The sequence below is a fragment of the Balaenoptera musculus genome, chromosome 1, assembly GCF_009873245.2.
Source record: "Balaenoptera musculus isolate JJ_BM4_2016_0621 chromosome 1, mBalMus1.pri.v3, whole genome shotgun sequence".
NCBI classification, from domain to species: Eukaryota; Metazoa; Chordata; class Mammalia; order Artiodactyla; family Balaenopteridae; genus Balaenoptera; species Balaenoptera musculus.
Window position 1 is genome coordinate 5,600,836 of NC_045785.1, and position 17,922 is coordinate 5,618,757.

At 39.7% G+C, this 17,922-nt stretch overlaps 1 protein-coding gene across 9 annotated transcripts in view; it reads left to right on the plus strand.

Moving 5' to 3' along the window:
* CAMTA1 (calmodulin binding transcription activator 1) overlaps nucleotides 1-16,522 on the plus strand; it is an 875,067-nt gene extending 858,545 nt beyond the window's left edge. For 7 of the 9 annotated variants that reach the window (XM_036854351.1, XM_036854359.1, XM_036854342.1 and 4 more), the window contains 4 exons: nucleotides 357-377; nucleotides 1,805-1,998; nucleotides 2,852-2,926; nucleotides 15,085-15,148. In XM_036854351.1, the coding sequence (XP_036710246.1) occupies nucleotides 357-377; nucleotides 1,805-1,998; nucleotides 2,852-2,926; nucleotides 15,085-15,148 (354 nt within the window). Of the gene's footprint in view, nucleotides 1-356; nucleotides 378-1,804; nucleotides 1,999-2,851; nucleotides 2,927-5,673; nucleotides 5,705-15,084 lie in introns of all 9 variants that reach the window. The other 2 variants (XM_036854334.1, XM_036854385.1) reach the window with 2 other exon arrangements.
* The last annotated feature ends 1,400 nt before the right edge of the window (nucleotides 16,523-17,922 follow it).

The following is a 17,922-nucleotide window of genomic DNA, read 5'->3' on the forward strand; positions in this document are numbered from 1 at the left end:
CCACAGCAGGGAACCATCCTGGCTTATTGTTAGCCCAGAGCAGTACTCAGAATCAAAGTTTCAAGTCTGTGATTTCAGCAGGTATTTATTCCAAAATGTGAGTTTGGTTTTTTTTTTTAATCCCCTCCCAAAGAAGTGTTGGCTACAACCAGAAAGACGGAAGGCATTTAAAAAAAAATACTGACAAATATAAGACAAGTATTTTGGAAGATGGAAGGCATGAAGATAGCCAGGTTGCCTTTTTTCCTTTTTGTTTTGTTTTTGGTTGGGAGTTTCATTGGTTCTGGTTCTGGTTTTTCATTTCCTTCTATTCGGCAATCTAACATTAATCTTGTATTTTCTGTTTCTCCCCCAAGCTGACATGGATAGCCTTGAAGGTAATGATACACCCAAGTCCTCTCACAAACCATTCCACCAGAGTCACACACTTCACACCCATCACCAGCTACGAGAAGGGGCCATTAAGATGGCACGGTCATTCCGTAGGCATACCCCCCTCGCCCGGCCACCTCACCACAGCACATCTATCCTCTGGGGACCACGTGGTGATGCCGTTGCAGTGGGTTTCAGCAGTAACAGTCATTGGACCTTTTCTTGGCCAGTGTCCATCTAAACAATCCATCGAAAACAATTGCCATGAACCCTGTGAGCCACTGAAGATATTTCCCTTTTTCCCATCGTGCTTCACCGTGGCCCGGGAGGTTCTGACCATGCAGAGCACACAGGTCAAGGTGATGGAAACGCTGTAGGATGCAGCGTTCTTGTCTTAAAAGACTTTTGGCCAAATGAGAATGTCAGGCGGGTCAGATAAGACTAAACAGGATTCTTGCAGAAGGGCCCTGTGTCTGTTTCCTTCCCTCACTCCACCTCGTACATGCAGAGAGATACTTAGGCGCAGGGATTTTCTGAGGAATACTTGTCCCTCTGATGGTAAGTCGCCTTCTTGTGAGCAAAGCGCTTCTCTGTGACTTCTCGTCCCCAGAGTTGTAGTCTATGTCGTTAGCAATCTGGACATAGTCTTTTTTAAAATCTGGAGAGCTCTGCATTTTTCCTGCCTGAACTCTGATAGGGAAGAGGACCCACCCTCCCCGCACCCGTGCCTTCATGCCTCACTTTCCATCTCTGCGGCAAGCTGGCCGGTGGGTGCTGGGCCTGGCTCCCGAGCCATCCCCGGCTCCGGGGCCGCTTTCCAAGTTTCATGGCTTCACCCCCTGTCGGTCTTACAAGCGTTAATCTTTTGCAGGTTAAAATGGCTTAAAGGTGTCAGCGTTTCATGATAAGCCTTGTATTTGGGACCTTGTAACTCAGAAATTTGTCAAGTGGAATGCTAGTTAGAAATCAGATGCCGACTGCTGAGTAGATTTGTGTTTGGCAGGAATTGGGAGGCATCCAATTAAAAATGGGAGGTTAATTTAAAATGTTTCCAAACTGGATAGGAAATATTCATCTTCAGCATTTCAAGTTTTACTTCCTAAATAATACTTTTTTGATTCCTAAATGTCTCAGTTTATTGCCATTAAAAAGTTTTTCCAAAAAGAGCAAACAATTTTGATATTTGGGGGGGAAAACACCCACATTTAAAGCAATGCATTGTCTGAAGGCAACCCTTAAAGTAACATTTTGCATTTTGGAAAGGTAGGTGAAAAGATGCCTAGTTTGCCTCTTTAATGATGCGACCCCAGCGAATACGAAAAGAAAGGGAAAAGTTTTCCTTCTTGCCGTCCCCACCTGGTGGGCTCAGAGGGCACCCAGGCCTGCGTGGCCCCCCTTGTTACTGCTGTGCTTCTTCTTGTCCCCCCTGCAGTATGCACTTTATAAAAAGATGACACAGGCTGCCATCCTGATCCAGAGCAAATTCCGAAGTTACTACGAACAAAAAAAATTTCAGCAGAGCCGGCGTGCTGCCGTGCTGATCCAGAAGTTTTACCGGAGTTATAAAAACTGTGGCAGGAGACGGCAGGCTCGGCGGACGGCAGTCATCGTACAGCAGAAACTCAGGTGGGTCAAGATTCGTGGCAGCCAAGAGAACCCCGACTGAGTCGAAAGAACTGCCCCGTGTTGACACGCAGGCCTGTACAAGGAGTAAAGCGTCTTGCAACTCCTTTCTTCCCAGACCAGTCTAGATGCCGCGTGTTCGTACGGTTACACCTGTGCTCTCTGCCTGTTTTTGTCTATTTAGGCTTCTCCTTTCTCTCTCTCCACCCCCCATCCAATCATTTTGATGCCGCCACCCAGTTTCAACTTGTATCAGAGTCTGGCCAGACCACAGTTCCTACTCAGAAAGGTGGCACTGTAATATAATGGTCTAAATTGTAGCGTTTCTGTACCTAAGACCTTGGGAGAGTAAGTAGCACTAAGCCACCCCATTTTGAAGAGTGTAATAAAAACTTCTAGCGCCGGAAAATACACTGACGAAAGAAGTTTAGAAAATAATAGCCCAAAGAGAGCGGCAAACACAGGCGAATCAATTTCTACACCGAGAAAGTCTGTCTAATGCCTTTTTGAACAAACGAGCTTATAAAGACTTGGGGAAGAACAGTTACAGGACATCTTATCTTTAGTCTTTCTATTATCTCCCTCCAAGTAGGAGAAAGTGTCTGTAGTCCCCTCCTTCCTTCTCTCCCAGTGATGCCCAGACTCAGAGCCATAAAATAGGCTTGTGCTGTTGGATTTGGTTAAGAGTGTGGTTAACCAAACTGTTTGGTTTGAGTTTTGGTTTGGTTAAGAGTTTTCTTAACTGAAAACTGTTTGGTTAAGAGTTTTCTCTCACCGCTGACCTGCGTTCAACTTTCGCACATGAAGCTTTACAGCACCCTTCTCGTGATGGTAATTCATATTCTGGCTTTTTCAGGAGCAGTTTGCTAACCAAAAAGCAGGACCAGGCTGCTCGAAAAATAATGAGGTTTCTACGCCGCTGTCGCCACAGGTACATTAACCCTCATCCCGACATTTTCCTCGTCGAGAATAATAAAACCACCCTCATCGCCTTAACCACTCATGAACTCCTTGGTGAAGCTAATCCCCCACAAATAATCAGGGTACACGTCCCAAGTGACACTAGGATGACAGAACTCTTTAACTAGGGACTGAGTTGCTGCCGTGAGAATACCGGTCGCTGTTCCAGACGATGCTGTGTAGAGACTGAACCACGGAGATCGTGCCAGTGTTTTTGTTTCAGTTTGGGTGCAAGGACAACTTAGTCGGACTGGCTTTTCATTCCAGATTTTTCTTTAGCCGTGTGTTCTTCACTCTAAACCCTTACTGTGCTAACGTGCGTCCAAACAGAAAAGACACAGAGTTTTCTATTCTGAAGGAAAGGATGGGACACCACTCATGCCATCCAAATTTTCTGATGTAGAATTTCCACTAAATAGTTGGTGCCCTCTACTGGCCGTGTCAGAGCTAACACCCTCCATCGAGTGATCAATTCCAGCTAGTCTGTGATGAGAAACAGGAGAGAGGTGGTCAGAATGAAACTGGGCAGGGCAGGAAACGCACCCGAGATGGAGGCGCATTTCAACCAGAAGGGGCTCCGGTGACCCCAGCATCTTCCTGCGGAGCTACGCCAGGGGGGTTTCTCTTTGTTTTCCTGAGTTTGGGATGCCTTGGTGAAGACGAGGTCCTTAACTCAGATTTTGGGGGCTGGTGAACCGTGTTTTTCTTTTCTTTACTTGGGTTAATATTCTGGCCTGACCTCTGTGACATTGGCCGTCTGAGCTGTGTTTAGATGGCTCTCCACGTAGTTTTGTCGCTTTTCTGTGCATCGGGAGCTATGCAGTTTACAGACCCAAACTTGAAAGCAAGCTCTTTAACGTCTGATTTCCTCTTTCCTGTAGTTGTACCCAAAGCCCGAGTGTCCAGGTGCAGTTTGATTCCGCAGAGGTTTCACTTTAGTTTGTTTTTCCCTCAAACTGTCTACTTGCTAACTTTGACAGTATTTTAACTTTGAGACTTACTAGGGGTTAACTGGCTACTTGTGTGCACTTTTACTTAAATTAACAAAATAATTCGTTTACATGACCATGGAAGGGAACGTGGACAGAACCACACATGCACAGTGATAACAACTTTTAAAGGAACATTTTTTAGGTTATATATGGTGTTCTCTAGCTAGAATGCTGCCAGGGCAGCTCATGCACATTTACCTTACTCCTCCGCTGCGCATTTGCTCTCCACCACGCAGTGACGCTAAGCAATGAGGTGCCCATATCAATACTCTGAAATAGCAAGTCTTGTTAGGAAATGCATATCAGAATATGCGGCATGGCCAGGATGTAATGAAATGAATCCTCCAGGCCTTACCAAAGTCAGTCTCTTTTCCTTATTATTTACTCATACCTTTGATTTAGCCTTAGGGGACTTGCAGCCAAACAGAGGAGTTGATTTTCTTCCTTTGGTGAAAATATCAAGGCCTTACCTGGGCCCTTTTCCATATATTCTCACACGTGCTCACACTCTTCTCCCCTTTTCCTCTTCCTCCTGCAAAACAAAAAACCCAGGAGGATTCAATCCAGCACTGCTGAGTCGGTGGTTAACACTTTCCTAGCAGGTTTTATCTTCGAGGAAATCGCCTCAACATGGCTCTTCCTTAAGCCACATCAAACAAATGTTCACAACTTAAATTCTCCTTGGTTCTTCTGGTCTTATCCTCAAACTTTGAAAATATGTATACGTAATGCCACCTTGGTCATTGTGAGCAAAACTACATAAAGTCCCATGTTCATTTTCTTCTTCTTTTTTTTTTTGGCCAAAGCCTACCGTGTTTACATTGGGTGAACTGAGTGAATTGAGAGGGTAAGATATTTAAGCAAAACATAAACGCCTGAAAGGCTGCTTCCCACAGAAGGCTGAACGAAGGAATCGTTTCACTCGTGTTTTTAGAGTTCTCCTTTTGTAAACGAGTAGAAAAGCATTTCATGAGGATTTTGCCTTTCTTTGGTCCATATTTTAACCAGTAATAACCTCATGAAGCTAATAAGAAGGTTTTTTTATGAAGAGAGCATCAGATTATGGGTCTGAATTTCTGTTCCTTATTTGGGATTAAACAATGACCCCTACTGGCTCTTTTCTTTACTTGCCCTTTGATATTCCAGATGCTAGAAAAATGTGCAGGCAAATTGGAATGAAAATAATCTGCCACGTGAAATTCAACCTTTGTCTACTGACTGTGTAAGGTCACTATTCACTTTCCATTCCCATATATTCAATGAAGGAACCTGAAGAAATCCTGAAAAATCTATCCTGGAAGTTTGAACTCATTTTCCCTAGAATGAGTGTCACCCTGTTGCCATTCTGGGTTATTGAATATTATTTTAAGAAAAACTGTCATCTGTATTGTCCCCTACAAGCATTAAAATAGGAAACCTCATGTGACACCCTCTCAGAAAAAGTAGGTAGGAAATGGCTTCAGGAATCAATAAGAAGTGTCCCATTTCTTTAAGGATTTTGCTCAGTCATGGACCCCAACATTTTTAGACTGAAAAATAAATTGGTGAATTTCCTACCTGCTCATTTCACATATGCCACCACCACTCTCCTTTTCTTTTTTTCCAAAAAAAAAAACAAAAAAAAAAACACTTTATAGTCTTTTTTGTTGAAATAAAGCTATTTATAAGATTTCTGTTGTGACCCTCACATGCTAATAGCTCTTTGGTGTTGTTTTACTGTCCAAAGCCCCCTGGTGGACCATAGGCTGTACAAAAGGGTGAGTTTAGCTGCCTGCTAGCCAGTTTCTCTTTATCTTCCATTTTCAATATTTTGCTTTTTGCTTGCTTGCATGGGGCTGCAGTCTAGGTATGCCCGTAAAGTTTCACATCCATTTCGAATGAAATAAGATAAAAACTAACCCTAATTACTAACACTGCTACTTTATACAACAGGAAAACAGTCACATACAACCATAGACATACAAATGCATGAGCAAGTGAAAGGGAGGGCCTTCTGAAGCCACCGCAGGGCATGCGTAGCACTTGGTGGGAGAAGCCTTCAGTGTAAAAAACACAGTGGCTGGTGGGACAAGTTTAAATCTAAACAAGCCTGCAGTAGAACAAAGCCTTAAGCAAGTGGTTATTTGCGATGAAAATAATCTGCCACGTGAAATTCAATTACTGCCGTGTCAAAATTTCTAAAGGAAAAAGGCTCACTAGGCAATACTGATGTTTTTCTTTTAACTCATCTATTTCTTGTTTAGAGTTACATAGTTTCATTTTCTAACTCTCCCTTTCCCTGGTGCTGTGAGGTAAGTCAGTACCCAGAGCTGCCCTTTCTGAACCAACTCAGGACATTCATTATCCAATAGGGAGCAAACCTGTCTTCCAGCATTTAATGACAGCGCTGAAGAAAGACAGGGTGGTGTGAAGTGTCCGAAATCTGTATATTCTATATTGCAGTCAAGAGTGGATGTTCCGAGAGAATTTGTGTTTTAAAGAAATGATAGTGAGTAGGTGTTCAACGGACACTATGAGTGTTCATGAGATTTTAGAATGTGATGCTCATTTGTAAGTATGCAGACGTGACTGTAACACATCTTAAGTTATAATAAATGGTTTAGTGGCAGAAAACTGGTTTTTAAAAGCCAGGAATTGAATTCACCAAAATCAGACTTGAATTTAGATTAACTTGACAACTTTTGTCTTAAGAGAAGATGCATTTAAAATCTAACGTGGCAAAAAAAAAAAAAAATCTAACGTGGCAAAAAAATAAGGTAAAATATAACATGGCAGTTAGCTCTATCAACTCAGCTACATCCAACACCCTCCCTTCTTACCTTACACTAATACTGTATTTAGTCATTTGCAAGATTTCAGAGAAAAGATCGTGCTTCAGAAAAAATCTCAAACTTCTAATGTCTCTGGAGAGATCATTTCCCATATCACTACATTTATGTTGACGGTAATATTTATTCACTATGTTTTAAGGCACGTGTCCAAAAACATTTCCTTAAAAAGCCAGGTAATAAATGTCTGTTGCAATATAATAGTCCCCCCTTATCCATGGGGGATACGTTCCAAGACCCCCAGTGGATACCTGAAACCGTGGATAGTACCGAACGCTATGTATATGTGTACGTACACACACTGTTTCTCCTGTACTAACAGGCAGGTAGCGTATACAGTGTGGATGCGCTGGACAAAGGGATGATTCACGTCCCAGGCAGGACGGAGTGGAGCAGTGTGAGATTTCATCATGCTACTCAGAACAGCACACAATTTAAAACTCATGAATTATGTATTTCTGGAATTTTTCATTTACTGTTTTCAGACCGCAGTTGACCATGGGTAGCTGAAACCTTGAAAGCAAAACCATGGATAAGGGGGAACCACTGTACTTAGTTCTACCACTGAAACATGAAAACAGCCTCAGACAATCCAAAAATGAATGGTTGTGACTGTGTTCTAATAAAACCGTATTTATACACAGACCTGCACTGGGCTGGATTTGGTCCATGGGCTGTAGTTTGCCAACCTGGGGTGATAGAAGAATTGAGTTTTTATAAGTTCTTCCTAAATCAAAACCTGATCCCTGTAAAAGGTCTGAACCCTCACCTATTGAAAACCATGGATAGTCACCGAAGGAGAAATTTGTTAAAAAAATAATAATAATAAAGCAGCTACTTGTCTTTGTAAATTTAACTAGTCAGACCTCTCTAGAATTAGGCAGTTGCTTCCAATTAAAATATTTCAGGTCCCATGTAGTGGAGCTGGCTCAGTGATGTCTGTGTTTGAAATATAAGAGAAAAGGGGGACACAAATGTCCATTTTTCTAGTCCCTCTCTCTCTCTGCATACATAGATAATATCTCTTTCCATTAAAAAAAAAAACCTCCAAGAGAACAGATGCATGCCCTAGTAATCAATTTAACTATAAGTTGTAGTGTCTTGCATGTTATATGCAATTTATATCGTCCGCTGCAAGGATCCAACATTTTAGTAAAAGTGGTTGCTTATGCACTTTTGAAGCCTGTTAGGTTCTGGTATGTTAATGATCATTTTTAAGAGTACATTTTCTAAAAGTGCTTTTCCATGCCAACCAGAGTCCCCACCTTAACTTCCTGAATGCTTGCTGCATTCTGCTGTGAGTTCCTAAAACTCCTCCTCATGCATGGAAAGTTGGAATTTCATAACATCCTCTGTGCCACTCAGTCTTAGGGGGTTTGAGAGAGAGGAACTCAGAAGCTTTCAGGTTTCTTCCAGTGTGGTCATTTTTCTCCAACGAATGAACTGAGGAATAGCTTAGCTGTGTCTTCTCTAATTCCCAGTAGGATCTCTCGTGTTCTGTGTCCATCGGAGAAGTCACGATGGTCCTCCAAGAGTCCCCAAGTTGAAGTTACTCTTGGGAGGCAGGACATTCTCTGAGGAGGATTTATATTCCTGGAATTTGTGTCAAAGAAGCTAATATACTTACCAACGTATAAAGTGTACCATATTTAAGACATTTAAGGTTTACATATCTGAAGATAATATTTGAAAAATGAAGAATTAAATTTTATGGTACAGTATGTGTAAAACACGATTTGACCCCAACTTTTAAGTTAATGAAGCAGAAGGATGTCTAAAAAGGGAGGTGACATCAATTATCAGAATTAGGATCCAGCTGGCTAACTCCAGCAGCAGAGCAATCAGAAAATACCAGTGTGTCTTCAAATTTTCAGTCTCGGGGAGAGCTAAGAAAAAGCACCAAATGGTCTTCACCGAAGCCAGCTCATTTTCACTCAGTCGTTCCTCCAGACTTAGCCCCTAATTTATCCAGTAACTTAAAATGAAGTCATCCAGTTCCTAATACCGTCAAAGGGATTTGTTTTGTCTTGGACACAATAACTTGTCGAGAGAAAACATTATACACAGAGAGATGTTTGAATCAACAGTTTTAATTATTTTTCTTAGTTCACTTAGGTGTTTTACTACTTCAGCAAATGACTGAAGGATTTCTAAGGTTGAAGGAATATTTAAGTGCACTGGCTGAGAATACTATATTCCAGTTGGAGTTGGAATATCTTGACAGGGTGTTATTCAGTGTTACAGCAGAAAACCAAGATGCCTCAGATGTAAAGGAAGTAGTAAAGAGCTGAATTACATAACAGGTTTGTCCTCCAGGTATTGAGACTAAAAAGGACAATGCCTTCGACAAATTTCTTCTTTCCCCAGTGAGATCAGATTTCTGTGAGAGGGCTTTATAACCTAAATCAGTCCCTGCAGGTATTGTAAACAGTAGGACTCCTGGTATTGAAATAACCGATTTCTTGTAAATTGCTGGCCTAGTTACCCATGTTCAATAAAGGTGGGTGAAGCCATCCAACTGGAATAAAAAGAGCCCTGATTGGAGGCAGAAGAGATAACACTTTCCAGTCACCAATTTTTAAACAACAGGTTTTCTCTCTATTTGACAACTGGGTTTCCAAACACTTAACCGGGCCAGATGCTGCTAGTTATCTTGGTAAGTAGCGTTGACAGCACTGATTCTTGAGAGCAGCCCTGCAAAATATCTTCAGTGGGTCACTAGCAAGTTCTGCGGGTCACACTTAGACTTTTTGTGTTGTTCTCTACACGTTGGTCCAAGGGGCAGTTCTTTAACAATGCCTGCAAGTGAACTGTTTGAGAAAAGTAACAGTGCTCTGTCAACAGCCTGGATGTCACACTTCCCTAGTTAAATTTGACGTGAGGTGTGGTTTCCAAGTGGCCCAGTCTGCTCGGTAAGGAGTAAGCAATGAAGGTGGGATGCGTCATCTAATTTAAATCTCCAAAGTAATTCTGTCTTACTTGCCTCTTTTAGGTAATGAATCTTTGGGGAACACAGTGGCGTGTGTTACATTGCAGACAACACGCTCTGTGTCATTCTTATTGGGCCTCTCTTGTCTTTTTTGTTTTGCAATCCAAATGAGATTTCTGGAAAATGGCAAGACCTCTCTTTTCCTAAACCCCCCCCACGAGCTATTGCAGCTCTCAGAGCAACAGGTAACTAAGCAGAAAGCCGCATCTGGCTGCCCTGTATATTTCTGACGTCCAGCATTGCGAGAATATACCTGCCAAAATCCACTGACTCATGACACATTTCTCTGGCTGAGCATTACTGAGTAGATGTTAACGAAGCCGCTTTGCCTAATGCTTTACCCATGGAGCCATTGTTCGCTACGAGTCTCTGAAGCAGGCCCACTTCATTTATCCATAAGCGATCATGGGACGTCTGATGGAAAGAAACCCCGTGGGCTTCTGCTGGCTTTCAGTGCTCTTGCTTACCACATCACTTCAGTACATTACAATGCAATGTGGTTTGGGTTTGGGTTTGGGTTTGGGTTGAGACTGCAACAATATCCCAAAGATTATTTTCAGCCTGTAGAATGCTTGGGGGAAATCCTGGGATTGTCTTTAATTTTAATAGTTGGATGGTCACAGGTCAAAGTCTTGCTATTCTAATTACCGTAATTCAAGCCAGTAACACGAGTACCATTTTCCAAGTTACTGATGCGCAGTTCAGAAATGTGGTCCTGGCAGCTCTCCTTATAGTAGCAATTGCCTTGTGCCTACAGAAGCTACAGTTTCTATCTTGTATTAATTGTCTTCCCAGTCTCAAGGAAGACTGCTCTGCCTGTCTTCCATGTGAAGAAATTCAGAAGTAAGTGTAATTATCATGGGATTTGTTTTTAGATAACCCGGACATTATTAGACTCAGTTCTTTCCTAGCCCTGAATGAGGCTAACACTTACAATTCTTTAAGAGAATCCAAAACTCAGTAACCCTTAGCTGAGTTTGTGTAACGTAACGTAACAGAAGTTTACTGGACCTCTGTATTCTCAGTTCTATAGATATGGTGACTACAGGTACAGAATTTTCAAGTATCATTCCAATTTCAAAAATTCTGCTCTACCTTTACCAAGTTTTCACACTGAAAACATACTTACAATATAGGTAATATCAGTGAAACTAGCTCAATCGATTTTTGGTTTTGGTCTATAAAATTGATTTTTTTTTCCCCTCCACTGAACTTTTCAGTTGTTCTTTTATGTCACGTGAATACAACATTTGTAAGACACAGTAGTAGTAACAGATGGATAGAAAAACATCTTAGAAACTTTTTTAAAGGATGACAAGCAGGGCTTCCCTGGTGGTGCAGTGGTTGAGAATCTGCCTGCTAATGCAGGGGACACGGGTTCGAGCCCTGGTCTGGGAGGATCCCACGTGCTGCGGAGCAACTAGGCCCGTGAGCCACAATTGCTGAGCCTGCAAAATAAATAAATAAATAAATAAATAAAATTCTACTCATCCTTTAAGGCCAATGCCATTATCAACATTTCCACAAAGTCCTTCCTCTGTTCTGAACTTGATTTGATTGAAAAAAAAAAAAGAATGACAAGCAGAAATAATTATTATGAAGGAAACACATACTCACTGTAGTACCTTTTGGAAATACAAATAAGCAAGGAAAATCACCCAGAGATAATAACTGTTAAACTTTTTGTATCTTTCTCATGGTAGAGGCATTTTCAGCTAACCTATGCCTTTTCATCATTATTCATGTCTTGAATGACTGAGACAAGGCGGCCACAAATTTCTTTGACTATTTGAAACACTCTGATTGGAAACATCTATCTCTTAGAACTTACTAACAAAAATTCTAGTATCAGATGTTGTTCTCATTCACTTCAGTGAATATAATTAATTGTTTTCTGTTTCTTTGGAGGCAGAATAACAGTCAAACATATTTTATCCAATTGACATTTGATTTAAAGCAAAACAAAACAAAAAATTAGGCACCGCTGTCTTATCCTAATAATCTACCCTCAAGTAACATAAACCTCCATTTGTGATTTCAGTAGTGCAGACTGTAAAAGTCTCTCAAGTTCATCTAAACTTGCAGAGCTAAGTGAACACCAACATGGTCTGCAAATTGGAGAATGAGGCTAAAAGTCTTCGGTTGCCTTGATTCTTAGACCCATTCTTTTCATGTTTCAGATCTACTTCAGTCATAAAATTCATAAGTACGTTTTATGTGGAGGTGTTTTTTTCCCTCCAAAACATTGTAATAGAATCAACATAGGGTCTTTTAAAGGATGACGTCTTAGAATTTAGAAAATGTAACTGTCATCATCAGTTTCAACAATGTACTCATCTCATGCCATGGAAATTTTCCAAATGCATGTTTTTTTTGTACAGACTTTTAGGAAAACCAATAAAGTAAGAATTGGGTTTAAAAATGTTTTTTCTTGTTGTTGCCCTGAGATATTGTTTGAGGCAGCAGAGTGGAGGAGTGAAGTCAGACAAACCTGGCTTCAGATCCCCTCTCTGCCATTTATTAACTATATAATTTGGGGTAGGTTGCTCAATTCCTGTAAATCTCAGGTTCTACATTTATGAACTGGAGACGATTCTGATATTGTGAGGACTACATAAGGCAACACATAATAAGGAACCCATGTAGCTCTTGCAACATCAGTGTTCTTTTTTTTCCTAATTTCTCCTTTAACAACTTCCCATAAAAAAAAAATTCCTGTGCCATTTAATTCATTTTAATATTAGGTACTTATAATGCTAGTAGACTGTGAAAACTGCACAATGAAACCAAAAACTGAATTCTCCAGTGGAGTTCAGGAGTTAGGAAAGCCTAGAAAATTGGAATGTCTGAAAATTGGAATGTCTCATTTTTCCTGAGTAGACAATCGTGGTCATTCTGTGTGTGGACGTGCATCTCTCCTTAACTTAATGCTATGTGAGGCTAGCACTAGCTTTATAGCAGAGTATTTACGTGGTAACTTTAAAACCTTGTGAAAACTTTGTTGACATTTGAATTAGCTCAGAAAGAAACTGCCAAAAAAACTGCAGAAACAAATGTGACCATTTTAACTAAAAAAAAAAAAAAAGTTTATGTTATACCCACAGTGACCAGCTGATTACAGATTCTTTGGTATGAAACTATATAAAACATTTCTGGTTCATAATTCACACTCCTTTTTATTTCATCCCAGTGATGAACTTAAGATTTTTAAAGCCTTCCTGTTCACGCTAGCAAAATTGTGAATGGAGATCTTTGTATTTATGCTCTCAGGATTTGAGTTCGGAATTCTGCAAATTCTAGAAATCTCATCAGCGATGGAGTCTCTGTTGCACATTTGTGAATGAGTCCTGTACTAGTGCAGAAATAAAATGTCGTATTTGAAGTAGCATGCACATTTTGCCGTAATTCAGCAAGGAGGTCTGCACAAGTACAGATACATTGCATGCCCAGAAGTAAAGGTGGCATCAGTGCATGCCTTGCATTTTTCCAGCCAAAGGGCTGTTAGTATAGATATTGCATGTTTAAAAATTGAACACAGAATATAGCATGTTTCAATTTTTAAAAAGCCATTTATCAAGTATGCATGTCCAAAATTAGGGACCTATAATGATGCACATTTCTGTACTGCAATATGATCCAAATCACCTGAAAATTTAATAATCCATAGTATACTTAATTATAAAGTTTAAATAATACCTGGATCCAGTTACGAATATAACAATGTATTCTAAATGTTCCTATTAAGAAAGAAGGCTTTAATAGTTTCGAAGATACACTGTTTGATCAAGCTGAGCTTGGTGTATTTAGTAAATAATCAGACAAATAAGTACGTTTTCAAACATTATAATTCTTTTTAGTATTGATAAAGTGATAAAGCTTTTTTTCTGAAAGAGAGCATCTTCTCTTTGAAGACATTGTATCAACTTGGCAGAATTCTCAGAAACGATTCTGCTTGGAGGTGGTAAATATAATTTTCTTAAATTGCTATTATAGTACATATGCCATTCCATTGAATGCCAACCTAGGTAATAGAGCAGTAACTTATTACTGGTTTTTCAAAATGTTTTCTTTCCACATGAGTGTTCTCTAGAAAGGAAACTAGCATTCACTTTAAAATAAAATTTAAATTTACTGGTATAACTTAAGATAACAAAGAGGCCCTACTCTTAGAGAACCAGAAAACTGTATTTGGGAGTTACTGACCTCAGTATAGGCCCATATTAGGAAAACAAATCAGGTTCTTTTCTTGTCTTGCTGTTGAGGTAGAGTATATGTGTCCTGAGAAAGTGCTACTTCTGTTCGGCTAAAATCATCCTCTCACACCCATTTTTAGCAAACGTTATTATATGGTATGCAGTGCTACAAACCATCTGTGACTTACAGGGCATACACTGACTTCAGAAGTGAGACCCTAAAGTCACATTTGCATTTGATCATTCTCATAGTCAGGCAAGCTCTTAGTTATTTGTCCATAAAGAGAAATAAATACATTCTTACAGCTTGGAATCTCTTCCCGGGTACCCCATCTGCATCAAGTGGCCATATTGAAAAGCCAAGGCAAATTTTTCTATTAAAACATATCGACTGAAACTGGTCATTAACAAATACTTTGCCAATGTGAACTTTCCATGACTCTATTTATAGCAATTGAAATTTGTTTACTACAAGATGTTTGATAAACAGAACAAAGTCCCTTACTGGTATTGCACCCTGTTGCTGTCCATCTGGGGGAGCTGGGGGGAATGACCTGAACATCTTTTAAGGCTACAATGTGGAATGGGAGGAAAGTAAGCAATTCTGAAAGTCATAAAGACCGCACGTCACATGAGCGAAATCAGAGTTATGCAGATGAGTGATCAGGTTCAAGACAGCTCACGATCTTGGGTCTGTGAGCAAAACAACAACTTACTCCCTAGGTATAGCCAAAGCTAAATAAATGTGTGTGCAGTTTCCCTAACTTGCATCCTGTGGAATTACAGGGCATAACAGGCGTCCACCAGGCTAAAAAGAAAGTTATTTGAGCGATGAACTTTTTTCTACAATGTGCATGTTATTGTTACACTTCATTTAATGCAGTCAACTTCGGTTTTGCTTTGTGTTTAGAGGTCTTGATATAGAGCAAAGTTTCAGGAAGGGTCCCAGTCTTCCTCTTGGAATATTTTCCCCAGCAATTTCACAGGAGTTTCCTTTGCCATCAGTCCTCAGAAGGGTTTTTGTCTTGGCTTTTCACTTCCGGGGGAATGGCCCTGCCCTTTCCTTTATGTGGTGACAGTTTCACTCTGTAGTTATCACCTGGTCTTTTGTTTTGTTTCTCTTCCAGAGTGAAAGAATTGAAAAAGGCCAAGGAACTTGAAGACATACGGCAGCATCCCTTAGCAATGTGACACTGCTTTTCAGACTGTTTTCATTTCTGTTTTTAGCAGAGACATGCGACAACACACACACACACACACACACGCATGCACGCACATGCACATACAGACACACACACACAACATAATCCCTCTGCAGTTTTGGGGAGATGAGCTGCAGGATTTTAACAGGAATGTTTTGGTCATTGCATTTGCACTTTCATGGACAACTTTTAATTTGATCAGCAAGACATCTTGGAATTCAATCTTCTGTTGGATCATGGGCAAACAAGACACCACGAGGAATCGAAAGAGGCTTTCCTCCTCTTAGGAAGAAGCCGTCTTCCTTCTCACATAGGGCTGTATTCAAACATCGTGTGGAACTGTACAAATATTTATACCAAAAATATAGATAAGAAAAGGTGGGGATGCACTAGCAACAAAGAGAATGCTGTTCCTGCACCTGTCAGTTATTTCCAAGAAGCTGAATCTTTGGGATTGATTCTCAGTGGAGGGCTTAGATCATACAAATCTTTATTGGGTCCGTGTGTTCTCATTTCCTTCACTGTGTTTAGTTGATTTTAATTTGTCTGTTTGTGTTTCAATCTTTACAGCACACTTAATGCAACTTTTAAAATCTGCAGGTTATTAATGTCTTGCGGAAATTTGCAGAGGGGCGGGTGCGTGGTAAACGGGTAATGCGTGGGAAATGATGAGGAACAGCGTACAGAGTTTAAATTTATTTTCTGTCCCCACCACCTCCCAAGAACCTGCGAGGGTAGTCATCATCTTGTCCCTTTTCTCATGTTCAGCACTTTAATTTTTTTGCCTTACTTTCATGTGCAATGAGAATTACTTAGAGAATTGGTAAAGCATGTAGCTTTTTTTAGTAGCCTTGGAAACTGTAGTCATTCTAAGGAATCATAAACCTTGCCTGGACATTTGCCACCTAAAAGATCAGTGTGGTGCTGCGTTCTGGCCAGTAAATTCCATATTTTTGGCTATATCTCATCCAACCTGAGCAGTTTCTGTGTATATATAGAAGGTAGAAATGGAAAGTGAGAAAATATTTGAAAGGGATTATATTAATTGCTAAATATTTTATTCACAAAGGTCAATAACATGGCAAGATAAAATTATTTGTATAGTTTTGTCTGAATGAGCGAGAAAAAATGTGGATGTATTGTTTGTATATATTGTATATATTAAAACAAAGAGATATGTGCATGAAATCAAGAAAAAAGAAATGAACAAAAGCAAAGCATTAGTGGCTATGGTCTGTAAAATGAAACAAAAAAAAAACTTTATTTCACTATAAGAGTACTTTATTTTAAATGTTCTTTAGAAGAACATTTTGCTAAAGCATGACTAAACTGCAAAAAAAAAAAAAAAGAGCTACTGTATTAAGACTTAGGAAAAAAGGCAGAGTAACATTACTTAAAAAAAAAAGGGTATGTTTACATTTAATTTTGGCTACCAGGAGTTTATTTTATTTTATTTAAAATTTTTTTTTGCCAATGGTGCCAAGTAATGTGAATGCTGATATTGCTTAAAAAAATTAAGTTACTTTTGCTAAACAGATAATCATGAGATGAATCAGTATATCGCTTAACACCATCCACTCACTCCAACAAAGAACACTTAGAACGGTCAAAACCTGACAAAAGAAATAGGATGAAAAGTAGAAAAATGACTCACGTTTTCATATCTCCTGCTGGAAATCAGAAAATGTAATAAATATTGCACAAAAAATAACTACAAATTAAAAGAATGCAAACTGGTCTCGTAGGGATGTCATGGTATATGATTACTATTTCCACATAAGGAGCCAAAGAAATCTGATGCTTTTCACAACTCAACTACTAATGTTAAATCGAGAGAATACAGTTCGCATTTGCTGATGCCAGTTTAAAATTCCCAGGTTAAGTTTCAGGATCAGTTGGTGTAAAGCTGAGATACTAGTTTTTTTTCCCCTTGGTTCTGGCTGCCAACTGTAAGTGAAAACTCAAGGCTTGTTGTGAAGCCTAAAAATATTCACAAATCAGCTTTTAAACTGGTGTCTTAGAAGGAAGGTAGATACAAAAAGATTGTGGTAACAACTGGGGTCAGTGCTCTTGGTGCCTTTTCTATAATTGTACTTGTTTTTTAATTACTTCCTTTCACTGCCAACCTCGAATTACTTGTACAGTATACGTCTTACTGCTTGTGATCAGCTTTGACGATAGTGACAGCCCCACAACTAGCAGCCACTTGTACATTTGTAAACTGACCTGACTCAATTTTGTTTTTAAATGTGTGGGTTATGTTGCAGCTGTTGCAGTCCCCCAAATACCTATTATTTTACACAATTTGACCTATAGGAGGACACTGAGTAATTTACAGACACACAGTTGCATTCATCAACGGGAAGAGAATGTGAAAGCCAGCTTTTTCAGAATATCCTTTATTAATACTGAATTTGGGTATGTTTATTCCATCTTGGTACAAATAACCAATCTTTTGACAAGAGTAATGACCTCAGTGGATTTGCTTTAACGCTCATTTTTTTTTTTTTTTTTTTTTTATGTTTCACATGCTACATTATTAGCTGAGTAAGTTAGAAAATCTGAAAGATAAAGATTGACATAGAATTAGGAGCGTTCTTATGGAGGGCATAGAAGTAGGTTCGAAACCTACCCATGTAACCTACCAGTACAACTGTGAATCCCAGGTGAGGTACAAATGCACTTCCACTGAAACGAAGCATTTCTGACCGCTTTTTCTTGGTTGTGAATCTTAATTTTTGAATATAAGACGATAGGTAAGCG